The 17,978-nt window shown below is 31.8% G+C and overlaps 1 protein-coding gene across 1 annotated transcript in view; it reads left to right on the top strand.

Moving 5' to 3' along the window:
• Positions 1-17,978, top strand: part of LOC135134434 (KH domain-containing, RNA-binding, signal transduction-associated protein 2-like) — a 197,882-nt gene that overhangs the window by 2,617 nt on the left and 177,287 nt on the right. Inside the window, exon 2 of the mRNA XM_064063112.1 lies at positions 8,786-9,189. Coding sequence (XP_063919182.1) covers positions 9,090-9,189 — 100 coding nt within the window. The 5' untranslated portion in view covers positions 8,786-9,089. The remainder of the gene's footprint in view (positions 1-8,785; positions 9,190-17,978) is intronic.

Genomic DNA, 17,978 nt, shown 5'->3' with positions numbered 1-17,978 from the left:
AAGTTTTGGTATTAGTTAATCTGTGCCGAAGCTTTTTAATAGCTAAACGTAAACATTAAACTGTATACATGATTAGAATTCACTGGCAATTTATAAACATAGTATGTAGTGAAACTAATAACAGACTGAAAACCAACAAAATTCAGATAATCGCATTAGCTACATCTGTCCATTTTAGTATCACAATTGTTTCACAAACAGTGCTCTTTCACATTTCTAAAAAATAAAGTATGTACTAATTTAACGTAAACATAAGGTGAATTACCGTTAAATGTGGTTTCAATTCAGGAGTATGTTATTTTATAAAACTGGAATAGCATTGACCATGCAAATTTTGGAGGTGATGTTATCAAGCTGTTGCAAAAACTTCAACGATTTTTACATTATTAAATTCACTATAAGTATAAGTAATAAAATTTTATGTTGGACATAATTACATTGTTCAAAATTTCAACAAATTTGACAACATGTGAGTACTTTGTTGTCAGCTTAAAGAGCTTTTTCAAAATTAATTGCGTTTGTTAAGGAGTTTAAGTTTTTTTAATGTGGCGTGTAGAAAGATCGCTGTAGTTCCCTCCTAAAAGTTATCATATATTGAAAACGTGATTGGAATGACTAGTGCTCTTAAAAATTTCATTAGTTACCAATATGGTTTAAACGACCTTTTCAAGTAACTTTATTTTCTACGTTTCCCTCTTTTATGATTGTGGATGCTCGTAATTATGGCGGGTCTAGTGAATGCGTGCATTTTTTAAAAAAGAAGCGACTATTTATAGCAGACGCTTTTCAGAATCACCATTTGATATAATAACACATTTGAGGGCGCCGTGTAGGAAAACTGTAAAAAACTGTTACGGATTTGCCCGTTTTATGCTAGGAATAAAATAAAAATGAAGCCCGGCATCGATTTCGTTTCAGCGAGTGCGAATAAATTTGCAAAATAACTGAAAACATGGATAAAATGCAAATATTTGTGTATCTAATAGATACTTCTCTTTGTCATCGTAAAACAGAAAGGTCACATGGGAAATATTTGTGCGCCTATAATACCTTAAAATATTCACATTCATCTCAAAATTGGCACCGCTCCAAAAAATTGCGTTCGAACGTTAAGTAATTGAATGAAGTTTTTTAAAAATACAAAGTGAATTTTTAAATTAAGTTAATCTTTACTCGGTTAAATGAATAAATTTCTTAAATAAGAGCGAAATTAATTCGCATTCAGTTAGTTTTCAACAAAAGTTTAAATTTAAAAAGTAATTTAAATGCAAGTGAAACAAAAGCTAACCGAAAAATATGCAGAGGGATGGAACAGTATTTAATTAATATCGTGTAAAATTTCACTTCATGAATATTAAAAAGTTTTATAAAGGACAAGGTACAACGTAAATCACTGGTTAAATTCTGCTTTGCCGTCGATTGAGTCGCGCTATTCCGATTAATGAGGCTGATAGATGTAATTTTGATAGCAGATAATGGTTTTTAGTGACAGTTTGTTAACTCAATCGCCCTGAAAACATCGAGTGCGTATTTTTCAGTGACTTTTCATGCCACATTGCTCTGTGGTATCACTGTTCCGTCAAGCCGAAGACAAAAGTTTTCAGATAGAGGAGCATAATGCCACGGTTTACAAAGCTTTGTTAATGCGAATTTTTCACTTTGCTTCAACTGTCTTCCATTATCTGACTGGATTAAGAATGGTTATAAATTTAAATGAGCCTAAAATCCAACATGTATACTTTAATGGTCTTCTCTTTCGCCGCTCATAATGCAGATCGCACTCGATATGGCTGCTTCATTACAATAATATCCATGGCATGGCGGTTCGCATTCACTGTTTACATGTTTCGATGTAAACAAACCTCAATTTTCACAAACCCGACTTCAATTAACCTGATAAGCTAGCCTTTGATAGTAAGCCAACTGTTTATTTGTTAACCTGCTTTATTATATGGTTTATATTGACTGATAACAATCAATTACTGTCAAATCTGGATTTTATTATGTACGCTCGTAACTTTTCCAGTTTTATTTTCCATCATAAAGTATGTAACATTACTACCTAATGACATTATGACACATTGTTTAGGGAAATTTTTATTTAAAAATATCAAGTATTTATTGTTCGCCTAGAGATTTAAATATTAATAAAATTTATTATTGTTATATACATACTTATGTAAATGTTTTGTCAAATTTTTAAGCTACCATAAAAATTTTATCAAAGTAGCTTTACTTGGGGAGGTATTCATTAGAAGGAGCGTATTTACTGTGAATTTGTGAGAAATTGTTGAATTTATAGACGTAAATATTTCATCACTTCATAGTTCTAAGTCAAACGCTAAAATGATCTGGTTCAAGTACAAACATTTTCTTGTTTGCTTATTCATAAAAATTTCTTTACTTCAGTGAAATATATAAATGCTTACAAAAATGTAAGTTCAAATGACAGGTTATTTTTTCTAAAATATATTTTAGATTTTATGTTTCCACTCCATTTGGGTTGATCTGTTTTCTTTCTTCTCTCACACTTTAAACATTGTGTAAAAACTACAAAACTCATTTTGCACATGTTTTAAGGTTTTGGCGGATGTGGTAAATGACTAATCGCAATTCAACTGTTCATTGCTTCGAAACAATTGATGTAATAATATAGTTAAACATTATTTAGTTATAAATATAGTGATCTACGTACGGTTTTATTAAGTTAAGTACTTTTAAGATCGTTTTTGAAATGTACCAAGACAACACAATAAGTGTTTTATGTCGTTATGATGGCACTTGCTGCTATCATTCTTACTTCGCCAGATACATTCGTTTTTATCACCCTTTCGTGTATCTCAGTAATTTACCACACCTTAACATCCAATCATATATCCACCAAACTAATATAAGTTTTCCAGTTCGGACGATGAACACACTTTGAAATTCTCTGCAAAATTGCATTCTAAATTTGTAACTTCTGATCCAAATCAGTTGTTGTCAAAAAAACTGTAGATAAAGAATAACTTCAATTTAGACCTTTTGAAAATGGGGGATACAATTTGATTGATGAGTTAAATATGAACATATAAAACAGGTTGTTAATATTACCAATTTAATAGACGAAATTGTGTGATGGAAATAAATACAAACATACATTCAATAAAAGTAAAAAAAGTATTTGTCCACATCCACGCCAGTATTAATCCAGAATTAATCAGAACCGCACATCCACGAATATTTATTATACGTGTTACGTCTATTAAAATATCTATGAAAGTCTCTCGTTTTGCCAGAGGACGATTTTTTATTAAATATTCAACCGAATTCATTATTTTTATCTAAAATCAAATAATTTCACTCGCGCAGAATGAAAATTAAAACCCGCAATTGAATTACTGCTAGTGGACACTGTCGGAACAGGACCCGATTCCAGCCCAATACCGCGACTAGACGCACGGTTTCCATGGCAATGGTGTAAACAAAACGGCTAAATGAGCCATGATTTGGTCTTCGTCTCCACTTTTATCAGCATTAACATGTCATATATCCATGACACAACATCTTAGATGTAAGTTTTGATACATTTTATACAAGTGAAGAGAGATAAAAAATTAGTTTTGATAATTATGACACAAATTTCCGGATAATTTTTTAAATATTGAAAATTACTATTTTCTTATGTCCACTGTGTTTGTAGACGTTGTAATTTGGGGGGGGGGGGGGGGCACGTGCCCTTGTGCTCCCTGGCACCAGCCGCCCCTGGGAAATAGAAGAAGAGAAAACACAGCAAAGAGACAAAAGGTCAAATACTTGTTTAAAAGTAAATATAAAAAAAGGCAAACAGTAGTCCTGTCATGTTGTACCGACTTGTTCCAGGTAGACTTTTTTTCCCTATTTTATAATTAAAGCACATTTTTATGTCAAGCAGAAAGCGTATTACAGAAGCCTATTTGCATAACAAACAGGTGTACAAAATTCGAGAAAAAGTCGACTTTTGAAGGTAAACAAACTTTGTAATTTCATGTTTCTGGTTTCATTCACCGCTCCAAGCAAATTATGGTAGTGTACACAGAATAATTTTATTAAAAAATCGATCATGTTTTTTGTAGGCTTATTTATAAACATTCTTGAATGGTATGACCAGTTTTCGGATATCTTTGCTAATTTTTCGTATATCTTTGTTCATTGTCTAATATAAAGTTTTAATTAACACAATATTTGTTGTAATTACTTTTACCGTGTACTATTGACGATCGTTTTCATGTCTCCCCTACCTTCCCGCATTTGTGCAGTTTATAAAAGATCTTGGCATAAGTTCAAAAGACATCAGGAAACACGAACAAGGTGGACAGTGCACTGTGAATTAATCAGAAATCATATTTCCAGAAACAGGTAACAGCCGAGAGAAATTTGAAATGGGTCATTACGCAACAACACGAATTTAGACAGTTTTAAAATACATTCAGCCCCATTACACTAAAGTGAGAAAGTTTTGCTCAGGCTTTACATATAGATACATATTTAAATATAAACTGCTTGGTATTTATGTTCAGTGCACAAGACAAGAGCATTTTCAGGCGTATTTGAGGATGAGCACACTAAAGTCTGATGCGTTTGCTACAGCTGTTTTGAATAAAAGAATCATTTTTATACAGAATACGTATGTACTTACATAATCTACTTCGAATCTACGTTGAAGTGTCTCGTCGCAGACGTTAATAAATAGGCGAGCATTTAAAACGTACAAATGTGGAAAATATTCGTTTTGATTAAAGTGTAATAATTTTGTTTACGTCTAACATTTTAACTTGAAAAAAAAACTAAATTATTTTGAAAGCTAACAAACAGTATAAAGTGTTATCTGAAATATCTTCTGCTGAATATTTGTTCAGCAGGTAATTTAAATAACAGTCCGACGTAAAGGGTTCTTTGATATGTACATCACTGAATGTGAATAAACATTTTGTCCAAATTAACGCTTCAGGTGAAGTCCAGTAAGTCAGTATGGGTTGGTAATAATTATAGAAAACATAAAGGAAAGCTTCTTATACCACGTGCATTCTTCGAAAATTCAACTACAGTTCAAACCACGATTTTTCCTCTTAAGATTTATTAACTGTCGACAAATTTACTTCACAGTTTAAATATTACGATAGTTTTATAAACACTGTAAAATATAGACCAACCTTGTCATTCTAATTGACTTGTTTATAATTACTACAACGAATATTCAAAGTAGGTGTTTACAGAAATTTCGTTCCATTGCAATGACGAGCTTTAAAGCCATTTCGATTAACTCAAATTTGATAATTATAATTACTACAAAGAACAAAAAAAGAATTATTTCATGGCACAAATAATTCAAACTGTTTACGAATGTTACAGTGTCCATCTGGTACGGTCTATTTTACATTGTGTAGCTTAATTTTTATTTTTAAAACTTTTTCTAAAGAATATACAAAAGATTTTGGTGGGGAGTAAATATGCCAGTTGTACATATATAATGTGAATATTTACAGGGAAATTAGATAGAGGAGCTATATTAATTTCAATTTCATAATTCTTTCAAACCAAGGAGGTCCTAAAAACGATTAAATGACCTCAACAATAAATAAAATAAATGAAAAAGTATATACGGTTTAACGTTTTAGTATTTTCCTGATATTATTAAAGCATGCCCACCGAAAGCACGGACAGACGGAAACGGGAAGTCTGTATTGCCATATTCAACGAACTGTGAAACATGAAGGAAACATAAAATTAAACATTCATTAAAAAAAACCTAGTGCAATTTTTCTTCCACTATTACTTTGCCGGCACAAAATAAAAGGAATAAAATTCGTCTCAAGAAATAAATTTTGCTTGGTAACTTTAATGTTTAGATGCATTTTTAATAAATATGTATGTAGTCTTCGTATCGATCGGTATAAGGTATTAAAATTCTTACCAGTTTTGAGTTATAATTATTATAAACATTGGTATCTATAAAGTTAACAGATGTTTTTATTGGCCGTCATATTGTTTCCAGCTTTGTTCAGTTTGAAGGCTTGATGAATATGTTCGAAACACAACTGCATTCATTGGTTTGTACATCTGTGAATTTAATAAATCGTTTATTAATAGCTCGTTACTGTTTTTGTATAATTTTTCCGTGCTTTAAACATTAATTCAGTCATTGTATGTATGCGTGTTTTCTAGCAGTTTTCTATGATTATTATCACAAAAGTTTCATGTTAACAAAATGTTTGTACTGTTCTTAGAATTTCATATTTAAAAATTTAGTGTATCAGAAAAATTTCTTTTATGGTAATAGGACAGAAGATATGGAGATCATAAATTTAGTTAGAGCGTGAATTAAATGATTTTTTTTTTTTAGAAAATCTTGATCGATTATAATATTTGACGAAACATTTTTTTTTAAGAGTATTGAGATGAGTACAGCATATTTATAATCATCTCTGAAAAACGCCTGTTTCGGGAACAGAATTTTAACATTTCTGGAAGAGCTAGGTTACTATAGAACAGAATAAAGTGCATGGGAGAAAGACGAGGCGTGTGTGTCGACGAGAGATGTGCTTTATATAATTGAAAAGGAAATAAAGCTGTCTGCGGTTGATTTTGTATAGCTTTCTAACATTTTATAAGAAAATGTGTATCCAACAAATTGAGATTGAGAAAAATATTTAATAATGCATCGATTAATTTGAAAAACATAGATTTTATGAAGAAAATACAAATTTAAGCATTCAGGCCTGGTTGAAAAACACAATTCTTACACACGCACTATCAAAGTTTAAAATTTTATATCCCTGTTTTAGGTACATAATTTTTTTCTTTAATCCCTTTGTATCAAACTCCTCTGTCTCGTTCCAAATCAAATTAATTTTCTTTTGGCGGTTCAATCTTGCTGTCATATTCCTTTCACCTTATTTCAAATATCTCCTTACATAACGCTTTCCGTTATTTTATTAAAAATGTTGCTGTTTTTGTTAACTCTTTTTCCAGAATTAGCTGTACAAACTGCGTACGAAAACACGCAGGTTTAATTAACTGCTAATAGCTAACAGAAGGGCTGATTTTTTAACCATTGTGTAATTATTTGAATTAGATATTCGATAAATCTAGATGTTAAAAATAAAGCCACTCTGCTAAATTTATCGTATTGTTTTGGAGAATTAATTAAAGGAAATAAACAATGTTGGCCCACACACCGTCAAATGATAAATTTATACTAGCATATTCTAGAGTTTGCTATTTTTTATTCGTGGGCTTTTTGTTAACTAGAATGAGATCTTATAGTTTCTAATCATTCATGCAGTTACTGATACCGTGTAACTTTTTTAATTTCTGCTCTAGCTGGCCATGACGCTTACGTCAGCAGTCAATTGAAACGGCTGACGTAAGTACCATGGCCAACTAGAGCAGATATTTAAATAAGAAATTAAACGTCCATTTTAATTTTACGGTCATACTGTGATTATTGAAAGTTTCAAAATGTGAATAAATTTTATGCTTATATGGTGCTCCAACGAAAATTGTGGTTTTATGATTTTGCCTTTTCCCCGCTCCTCGGGAACAAAAAGCATCTTAAACTAACATCACCGAAGATAAGCCGGTCCTGTTGAGGAGGAGCTTGCCAACCAAACACAACAAAGAACCGCTAATTAAGTTTGGGATGTGTAGTAATAAATTTGCATTTAATAGGATGCATTATTCGTTGACAAGGTTGGTGAGGAGTCAAAATCGTAAAACGACTACTCTCCTTGGTTTACTATATGCGTTGCATACAATTAGGAACTCGTATTTTTATAATTAAATCAATGATTTTTACAAAATTGAAATTATTTATGCTACGTGGTATTATAATGTCGGAAAACATCTAAGTTTTAATCAAAGTCAGAAACGTTGCACTGTACATCTATTTTGTTGGTGGTTTGCCAGTTTGTGTATCGATGTCTTTATTTTGGAGAGAGCGAAGCGTAATGATATACTTTTATTGTGGAATTTAAAAATTTTTCAAATGGCAGGTTTTCTGAGTGGGAATGAACCACATCCCTTTTTATTACTTTGTAATAACCGAATCGCTTGAAATGTGGGCTTAACGGAATTTTTCAATACGTTTTCCGATGGACTTGATGAAACAATTAGGGGAGGAAAGCGCGCAAAAGAAATGAAACACAAATTTACTGATATAAAGGAATTCCATTTGCTCAAATACAAAAATCTAAAATTACTGTTCGTTACTAAAATCTCCACGAAAGTAATTGAAATAATTGGACAAAGTGCCCGCAATCTGCCTCTTTATTAATTGTTTTTATTAGTCTGGTTTTAAAAATTGCTTTGACTAGTTTGATATTCAACGTCAAAGCCACTTTTCTAAGTGGGAGTATAGGGCAAATTTAACGTATATAATATTAAAATAAATAAGTGTTCATCTTCTAGGACACAAAAACTTTAAGTTTCAACAAAATATTAATGAATAGCATAGGGTATGAAGTACCTACTGCCTAATTTTTTAAAACTAATTCTTTTGTTGGAAAATTTGAACTTTTTCGAGAAAAAATAATATCCACTCTCTACACTTTTGTACTTTCAAATATGTACATATATACTTCTACTAACTGCAAAAAAACAAGGATTTCCATTTCCTCTTTCTTTCTGTTATTGATAGTGGTGACGCATAAATTTGTTTGTGTAACTCCCCTGTAACCCTTTTAACTGATAGATTTGACTATAATAGAGTAGAAAGACACCCCGAAATAACCATTCCAAGATATATAATGTGAGATTCTTGTTACAGGCACTGACGCAAACAAGCAAGTTGTCGTTCGACCGTGCTATAAACTACATCCAATAAGACGCCGTGAAATAGACTAAACAGAAATCTAATTGTGTAGTTATCTGCCATAGTTTCTTTGACTTCGGAACTTTTAACAAACTTGTAACCGAAAACAAATAAAGTCGCATGAAAACTGGAAATGTCGTAACTGAATTTCTACATAGTGATAACGAAAGAAACAAGAGTGTTTTGAAGCAACGCCCTGCCGCTTCTGGGTGCAAGTCATTTTTGAGCTGTCACTGTGGAGTGGTCGGGGAGTGAACCTATGGACTGTGATTCTGTTGAGGGAATTATGAAATCAGACGAGGAGATGGGTCGTGACAAGCCATCTGGTGCAAGCTCCGCCAACCACAACCATTATTCCAGTGAGTATCACTTCTTGTTTAATTGTCCGTCTTGTTCTTATCAATTCCTCAGAGATAACTTGACGATTTTCGCAGTTTAAGTTTGATTTTATTCAACGAATACGAACAGAGGATTCGCTATGCGCTCGAACAAAAATATCGATTTGCAGTAAAGTTGTTTTATGTCAGGTGTTGGAAGCGATTTAGGAGAAATTTGTAAAAAAAAATTTGCGGTCTCATTCGCGTTTAACGCGCTACCTATAACATTATTATGGCCACAATAAAAAATGTCGTTGAAAATTGAAATAATTGTTACGAGTTTTGGCAGCATCTGCACTATATAAACCAAAATTAAATTCCGAGATACAGATCTAGGATAATAAAATCATGACTGCTGGCGAGACGACACGTTTCATAGTGCTTGTAAAGGATTTTGCGAAGAAAGAAATACATACGGTGCCTTAAATCGTGGCTGAGTGAGGTCTTATAAGCTTGAGATTTCTTTTTTTATTATTATACAGTCATTAAAAATTTATAGATCATTATGTGTCGCATAAAATGCACCTATTTACTTTTGACTCTGAAAATTTATTATTTATTACGTACATAATTTACTCCAGAGCAGTGGATTTTATGTAGGCTCTTCATTGATGTTATGAAAATATTTTTTCTTGCTTTTAAAAGCAAGCTTCTCGTCTTGTTTACAAAATTAATCATTTTTGTCGACTTAGAAAATATATGCCAATGTACATAGAATTTGGTTATAGACCTAAGTGAGACGCTTACTATGCATTTATCTAAAAAAAGTAAAAAGAATGACGTAACGATCTAGAAAGATTAGAAAAAAGTCCTTACGACGAAGTTGTGTGCACCACTTGAACAATAAAACCAACTCTCTAATGCTGTATTAAACTTGAATCTTGTAAAGGCATGGAATTTTGTGAGCAACGTTTTTGAAATAACTAAAATAAACTATTCCGATTTGTTGTTTTTTGAAAGAAATACGTAGAACTGCGACAGTTTTGCAGCTCGTTGAACGCTCACATTTGTTGCTCATTTTTCCTCTAAATTTTAAACATTGTTTTATTACAACTGCTTCCAAAGGAAGATATTTTGCTTTGTTCACACACGTTGTGTCAGAAATAAGAATATATTTAGTAACGCGCATAACATTTAATATTTTTTATAGTTGTACCTACAATTCAGTTCATGTTTAGCCGGCACTGTATAATATAATCCATTTTATTTGAGAGATTATGGAACAATGTTGCCATAATTGGCAGTGGTTATGAGTTTTATTTACATACATAGAAACGTGCACTAGACAACAGGTGAGAACTCAGCGGCAAATCTCCATATCTCTGAACATTTAGAGCTTTCAATTTTGACGACGCAACTTTAATGAATGTTAATCCTTTTGTACGTGATTATATATATGTGTAGCCAGGATTGTTGTGGTCTACATTTTAAATTAATACAACAATTAGCAACAGCAGTGAATCCCGATGGTGAAATTACTTGCACACCATATGAAATTTCAGAGGACGTTGTTGCCAGTATGCTACTTCTTTTTACAGTGTATGTTTATAACAAAGTCTGTTAAAATGCACAAAATTTTGAGTGCAATGTCTTTGCAGCGTTTTCGAATTATTTTGTAATTCCGCTGGGACTTTGCTAAAAGATTCGTGTTTGTGAGTCGAAGAAGACAAAAGTATTCTGAATCTATGTAGGTTATTATTTATGTAATGGTTCTGTCAGTAGTGAAACACAGAACTTGGGCATATTCTGTCTTGCTTGCCGACAAAGTCAAATTGAATTATGACTTGAAAGTGGAAAGTATTGTCGAACTTTATTTCATAATTTTATTTTGTTACTCACACAAAACTATGAACTAGCAATGCAATTTAACATGACTTTCCACTTTCAAAGCAAGATTCAGTTCAGTTTTGTTCGTACGCAGTTGCTTTTGTGTACGTGAACAATAATATTGTGTTTGTAGAAACGCATTAAGCTTTAAAAACTCTAAAAGAGTATTAAAATGCACGTAATAATAGTTTTCTGTATTTTGACGCATTTTATTTTGTTTAATAGATACTTTCATATCTTTGGTTAATTTTCATTCACAGACAGATCCTTGGATAGCACGTTTATGTGTATCTGTTTATATATTTTGTTATCAGTTTGTGTCAGTAAAAAAAAACCTCTGCGGTGGTTTTATTTTCAATGCAGTCGTACCATAAAACATTACGAAGTAACAAAATGGTGATATTTTATAATAATTCATGATAATCAAAGTAAAAAAACTGTTTATGTAGAGGGTATTATGAAATAGTTTATGTCCTGTCGAGGGCGACAGTTTGAGACCCGCTGGTTAATGAGTCGTTCGAAGGTACAAATTTCAAATAATACTCATGGTAGATACAAAAATTTATGTCTTACCGTGTAATTTTTGATATTTACGAAAAAAGTTATCTTTGAGCATTCTTTTATTGGTTGTACTTACTCCAGAAGAACTAATTTATTTCCTGTTGTAGAAACCGTGGTTTCAATGATTTAAATTAGTGCTGTTTCTGTATCTACCAGCATTAGACTAAATAATAGTTGCGATTGCGTTTCCTGTTGATGTTGCCTGGCAACTATTCTTAATGCCCTAGGGAATTATTAGATCAATCCCTACCTTAAATTCGGGCTATTATAGATCAATAATAAACCGGTAAGCTGGTGTGGACTATTATTGCCAGAAAATTATTAAATGGGCAATATTTCTTCAAAATGTCAAATAGATCGGAACGTATTTTTTTGTCCACTAAAATGTTGTAATGTTATTATGATGGGGAAAAATAGAGGTTGTATTGAAACAATTGAGACCGCCTAAAGTAAAGACAATAGATGTAAGTAATAAAAAAACAATAATATTCTAATCATTTTCATTATTCAGTACCCTTTTGAACTATAATTGTTTGTATTTCTTCACCTGTGACATTTACTAAGGCGGGAGAACTCTCAGGGTGATTGTTGTATTTTATGATCCCTGCTTTGAGGTCAGTTCAAATCAACTCAATTGGATTAAAAATACGAAAGTAATGAGGTGACTTCAGTATTTGAAAACATATGAACGCGTCATTTCGTTGACTGCACAGGTTTTAATAAAATTATGCCTCAAGACAAATCCTAGTAATTGCTTTTTTGTTTTTTCTACGGAGGAAATATTAACGTTTTTCATATTCAAAAAAAATTCTAACATCAGACTTTCTCGTTGTTAAATTTGGAATTTTTTGAGTCGTAGATGTGATTATTATCAAAAACTTAGAGTTACAGTCATGTAAAATGACCATCAGCCTCTTCAGAAAAAATTATGTAGATTAAGAAATGCCTCCCTTGGAAGTATTTACATTTATTTAAAAGAAATCAACTCCCCTTAAAAGGAAGACAAATTTTACCTAGCTTCAAGAATTTACCTTTGAGTGCGAAACAACTTTATCAATACAAGTTTTAAATGTTTGCCGGCACATTGAAATTTTACAGTTTGGCTGGGGCTTCTACCTGCTACTGGTACAGTGTCATGTTTACCTAGTTCTTAGCGTCTTAAACTGAGCGGGGTTAATAAAACTTTAGTGGACACAAAAATAATGTTCTGAGTAAGCAATACATTCTTTTAGATAGACATCCTCCAATAAATATTCGATATAAAAGAAATCGTTTAGAAAGTTTTTTCAGACTCCACCTACTGTGAACATAAATATCTAAAAAAGGTGCCACGTTAGAATAAGTTTCTTTTGCATTTATGTTTATTCCAGTAGGTTAAAATAGGGACGTAGCCGATGGACTAATGAAATTAAAGAGGTGGTAAAAATTCAAGTGCTTTAGGTTACTTTTCATTTGACTATTGATGAACGTCCTCTAATAACAAGTATAACAAATTTGTAAGTAGTTCTTCATCATAACTAACGTCTTCTTGGTAATAAATGATAATATATTTTTACGAAAAAACTTAAAACACATAATGGAAAAATATGAAGAGCATAAAATTTGCAGGTTTACTTTATAACGTCAATGTCACTTGAAAATATTATGTGTTTCCCCCAGGTTAAATACAAAGTTTGTAAAGTTAAATTTGGAGAAAATCTCACCGGCTGTTTGCTGACCAGTTTCTGAATACACAGGAAATTATGAGTATTTCTTAGAACACTCACTGAAATGTGTTTTGTACTTTATTTGTCTTTTAGTTGGTGGTTTATGAATTTCATAGTATTTAAAGTAAGTTGGTAAATAGAAGTGCTATTATTATGTGAAAACTATACGAAACAATTTGTATGTTATTTTTGCCAAATAATCTGAATCTTGGATTATTCCTTGTTGACAAATAAATTGTTCCTCGTACCTTAAAGTATTAAAATAAGCTCCCCAGTTTAATCAGCGGACTTTCAAATTCTATAGCGCTTTACAGTTTTTCCATCGTTAAACAAGTTTTATTTGGAGGTTTCAGAATAAACTTTTTATCTTGCTTGTTTTTTGGGGGAAATAATCCTCCTATTTTTTTTTACAGAAATCCTATTATCCTGTAAATGTGCTAATGTTTCGGTTTTAACGTAAAAACCAAAGTTGTTTTTAGCGTTAAATATTTCAACTCAAGATGGCAGCTTGAAAAGTTTTAGTTTTTCCATTTATATATGTATGTAATTCAAATTTCGTTCCCAGTGATATGAGCTTTAAGAATTTACAAGTTTGAAGTTAAGTCAGCCTTAATAATTGAACAATACTTTGAGTTGATTGTAACTCGATGATACATTAAGCGAAGTCAAACCCGTCTTACGTGAAAGCCTACTCTAAACGGATTCAGCCGTGAAACGCGTTATTTATGTACTTTGGCAAATATAATCTATCGTCTCTCATCAAATGTAACAGTCTTTAAAAACCGTGAAATGCTTGCTCCACATCGCTCCCTATAATATAGAATAAAATAAATTTGATCTCTTAACCAATATTAAACTAAGTGACAGCTCACCATCTGCTTATCTCTTATTAAAAGGATAGTGTCTCCACCTGGCCCCTATCTGTGTCTGCCGGAAGAAGAAACGAAACTGCACAGGTGGCAGCAGAGTTTTCTAAATTAAAAACTGGGATTTGTCTGGGTCAGGCGTGACACCGAAGTTAGTTCCAATGGAGTGCCATTTTTAATTCGCCACCAGCTATATCCTTAACGATGAAAAATCGACTCACTTCTTGCGTATTCTTTAAACGAAGTCATTTGAGAAGTTAAACCTTCGGTGCAAATTTAAATTTCGCCCTATTATTAGCGCCTTTCCCTTACATTATTTTTCTTTTACCATATATAATGTTATTAAAACTGCCTTCGGCACTTTTTAATTTGTCTTCAAATGTCAAGTTTATTAGGAGGTTGCGGAAATTAAAACTGGAAATGTAATAGTAAAATATGTGGGGAAGACAGAAGAGGAGTAAAGTTTTTAATTGGAATTTTTTATTTTAAAATTCAAAAAGTGAGTTCTTCACTTTTCATGCACTTTTGTACAATTTTCTAGATGCAGAAAACTGTTTTAAATAAATCCCTTGTGACGTATTAAACTGTTTAATATTAAATGAGAACGGAATGGTTAATATAAAGCCGGGGCTATTCAATTTAAAAATTTGTAATAAATATAAATTTAAGATAAAAAGATTTAATATTTAAATATTCAAAATAAAATGTGCAAAGTGCGAGTAGGTAATATAGTTCGATAAAAAATTTCAAGAATGTAATTTTAGAGTAACGCTCGAACTATTATTTCGCAGTGGTGAACAATCTGAACATTATTAACCTCCTAAAATCGACGAATAATTAAACGGTAATTTTATTTTTTGGGGAATCTTTCTATTTACAAATGGCTATACGATACAGTTGCAAAAAAATGAACAAGTTCGCTATTTTTTTTCTAGCAATAATTTAAAAATTATAAACTTTAATTTATGAAAGCTCGTGAATTCCAATTTCTCGTAGTTTGGCACACAGAATAATGAGTAATTTCAACGACTTTTATTGTTTTCGTGCAGCGAATCTAACTTTAATGTTCATGCACTTGTATCATGATGACAATCAAAATGCCATTGTGTTCTATAACCAGCTGTTGATATAATGATATAATGTGTCAGTTGTATAATAGTAACCTATACAGTTTAAAGTAGTCTAAAAGTCTAATTTTTACTTCCCAACGTAAACTAAGAACGTACTTCAATAGATTTATAAAATCATATACTTGTATGGTTGTGGTTTATGAATCTGCCTTGATTCTTTACCATAGACTTTATAATTTTTCGAAGAAGCTGGATTTGTTGGATTGTACTTCAGGGGCGAAGGAAGTTCAGTCTACATTTTACTTTAGATCATTTCTTTGTGGATTACATTGCATTATCTACATAAATCCACACGTGATGAATTTTAAAATACAAATACGAGGCTATTGAATTGCAAAATAACGATTGAATTCATAGGAAACAATGTATTTAGGTCTTTTACAGTTCATGAATTTTATATTTAATGCAGTCAGGATTAAAACTAATGACGTTTATTTGTTACTTTTGTGTAAAAAATGTAGTCAACGTTGGTATGTATTACAGATATAGTTTTATAATAATAATGACCCCAGGTACTTTAAAATTTTCGGTATAAAATTTTCGATTTTAAATGGAAATTAGAAGATATTTCTCTAGCGTGTCAGCAGTGAATATTATTTTACGTTGTGGTTTTATTGAAAAATATATTTTCTGGTAGTGTGATTTCAAACGTCACGTTTTGCAACTTTTGTGAGATAAATATTTCGTTTGGCAGTGAAATGTGTAATCAAAGTTATATTAATTAAAGCTGCCACGTTTCTGTGGGTCCCGATATTGTTTGAATGACCGAACTGATTTTGTCGTTGAACCCAGACATGTGTTCCGTAGCGCATATTAATGATCATGATTCAAAATAAATACACCCGCTTCATCTAAATGGATTCTAAATTTATTTTGCGCGGAAAACTCGAGTTCTCCCCACGGATTATGGAGAGATTTTCATTTTTACATAAATATTAAGTCTTAGCTTTTCATTAAGCGTGTTTTCTAAGAGGACAGATGAAAAAACCATATTTACTGAATTGGCTGAAGATCGATAGGTAAAGGGAGAGCGGTAATCTTATTACCCGAGAATTTCGATCATCTTCGCAAATTTAACTCCCCATTCTAAAAATCTGTAAAGAATTCAGCACGTCTCGTCTGCTCAGTTTTTTCGTTTCCAACCGCATCCCATTAAATAATCATAAAGCATAAGGAAGATAAAAACTTTTCATGGTATGAATTACTCGCGTTTCCACAAGAAAAATGTTTTCGCACCGACTCAACTGCTGGGAAATTCATGTGAGGTGGTTAACGAAGCTGCATGAGACAGGTTTCCGGTGCACATTTGCCATGAAGGGACTTCTAATTTTGTTTGGATTAGTGTCCAGTAAAATGGAGCAAGTCTGCTAAAACAGAACATCCGGAAATCCTGAAAGCCTATCTTTATAAAGCCTACAAGATCATAGTAGGATTTTGTGTCAACAAATAAGCGCAGCTAACACTTTCTTAGATCTTCGAAATAAAAGAAAATTCAATTTTTTGTTATAGACATGTCTAAGCTCGTCATTCAGAGGGAAGGTGTATCTGATGTTGACATTTAGAACAATATGGATTTACTTTTTCGAACGAAGGCGTAATTTTTATACATTTGATGAACTCTTCTTGAAATGGAATAGACGTTAACATAGGGTTGTATTTTTCTGGACAACTTTATGTATAAATTTGTAAATAATATTTCCTCGTTGCTACTGCCGGAAGGTTAGTAAATAATCCGTCGCAGCATAACAACTGTACGAAATTTTTATGTACACATCTAAACTGCTTTTATTCATATCTACATATTATGTTTTGAATATTTGCTAATTTCGAGCTAATGGTTTTTCTGACATTTTGTCTTTGGAAATGTAAAAATCAGAGGATAAATTGTATTCCATTAATCCTCCACCCACGCAACCTTATGTTTCACTCCGTTGATATCAGAAATTCGCTTGAAAATATTTTGAGCTTTTAGAAAAAAGTTAATTACTCATTTCTTAATTAGGAAGTTGTAAGAAGAAGGAAAAATAATTGGGTATCATCAATTCACGAAACTTTATTATAAAATTAAAAATATTTTAATTGAAATCTAATGCAATTAATGGTCTAAATGTGACATCTTAATATTATTCAGCAAACGAAACAAATAATTTTGTAATATTTTGCAAACATTATTCAGTCTGAAAGGGAATAACATTTCAGTAGCGAACAGATAGATGCTCTAAAAGGGTCATAAAATTGAGAAATTCATTTCATGAGTTTTTGATATGTGCTTTAAAACTTATTAAAGGCTGACATTCTCTCTTGAAATATGGAATTACATCTTTGCAAAAAAACAAGGAACATTGTAACGCAATATTAATATGTTCAAACGAAGAACTTCGATGTTGAAGCTTGCAGATTAAAAGCATTTTCTTTCAGCAACGATGTAGTTCAGTCTACAGTAAAATTGAGATTACAGCTCAACGTAACGATGTAGTTATTTGAGTGACAGGTCTTGGTTGTTGGTGGTTTTATAATGGTTACTGTAATTTTAAACAAGTACTAAAGCTGGTGCTGAGGCTTACATCAAGTAATAGATTAACTTTGGTGTTGACACTAAACGTGACGGGCCGCTTTTACGCTCTCTAGAATGTGGAGGTTAATTGATAGATGCTGAAAAATAAAACTAATAATTAAAAATA

This window comes from Zophobas morio, unplaced genomic scaffold (genome assembly GCF_036711695.1).
Source record: "Zophobas morio isolate AGI-343-1 ecotype UQ-CSIRO unplaced genomic scaffold, CSIRO_AGI_Zmor_V1 ptg000023l, whole genome shotgun sequence".
Classification (NCBI taxonomy): domain Eukaryota; kingdom Metazoa; phylum Arthropoda; class Insecta; order Coleoptera; family Tenebrionidae; genus Zophobas; species Zophobas morio.
Note: the sequence above shows the minus strand (reverse complement) of the source record. Positions and strands in the feature narration are given on the sequence as shown.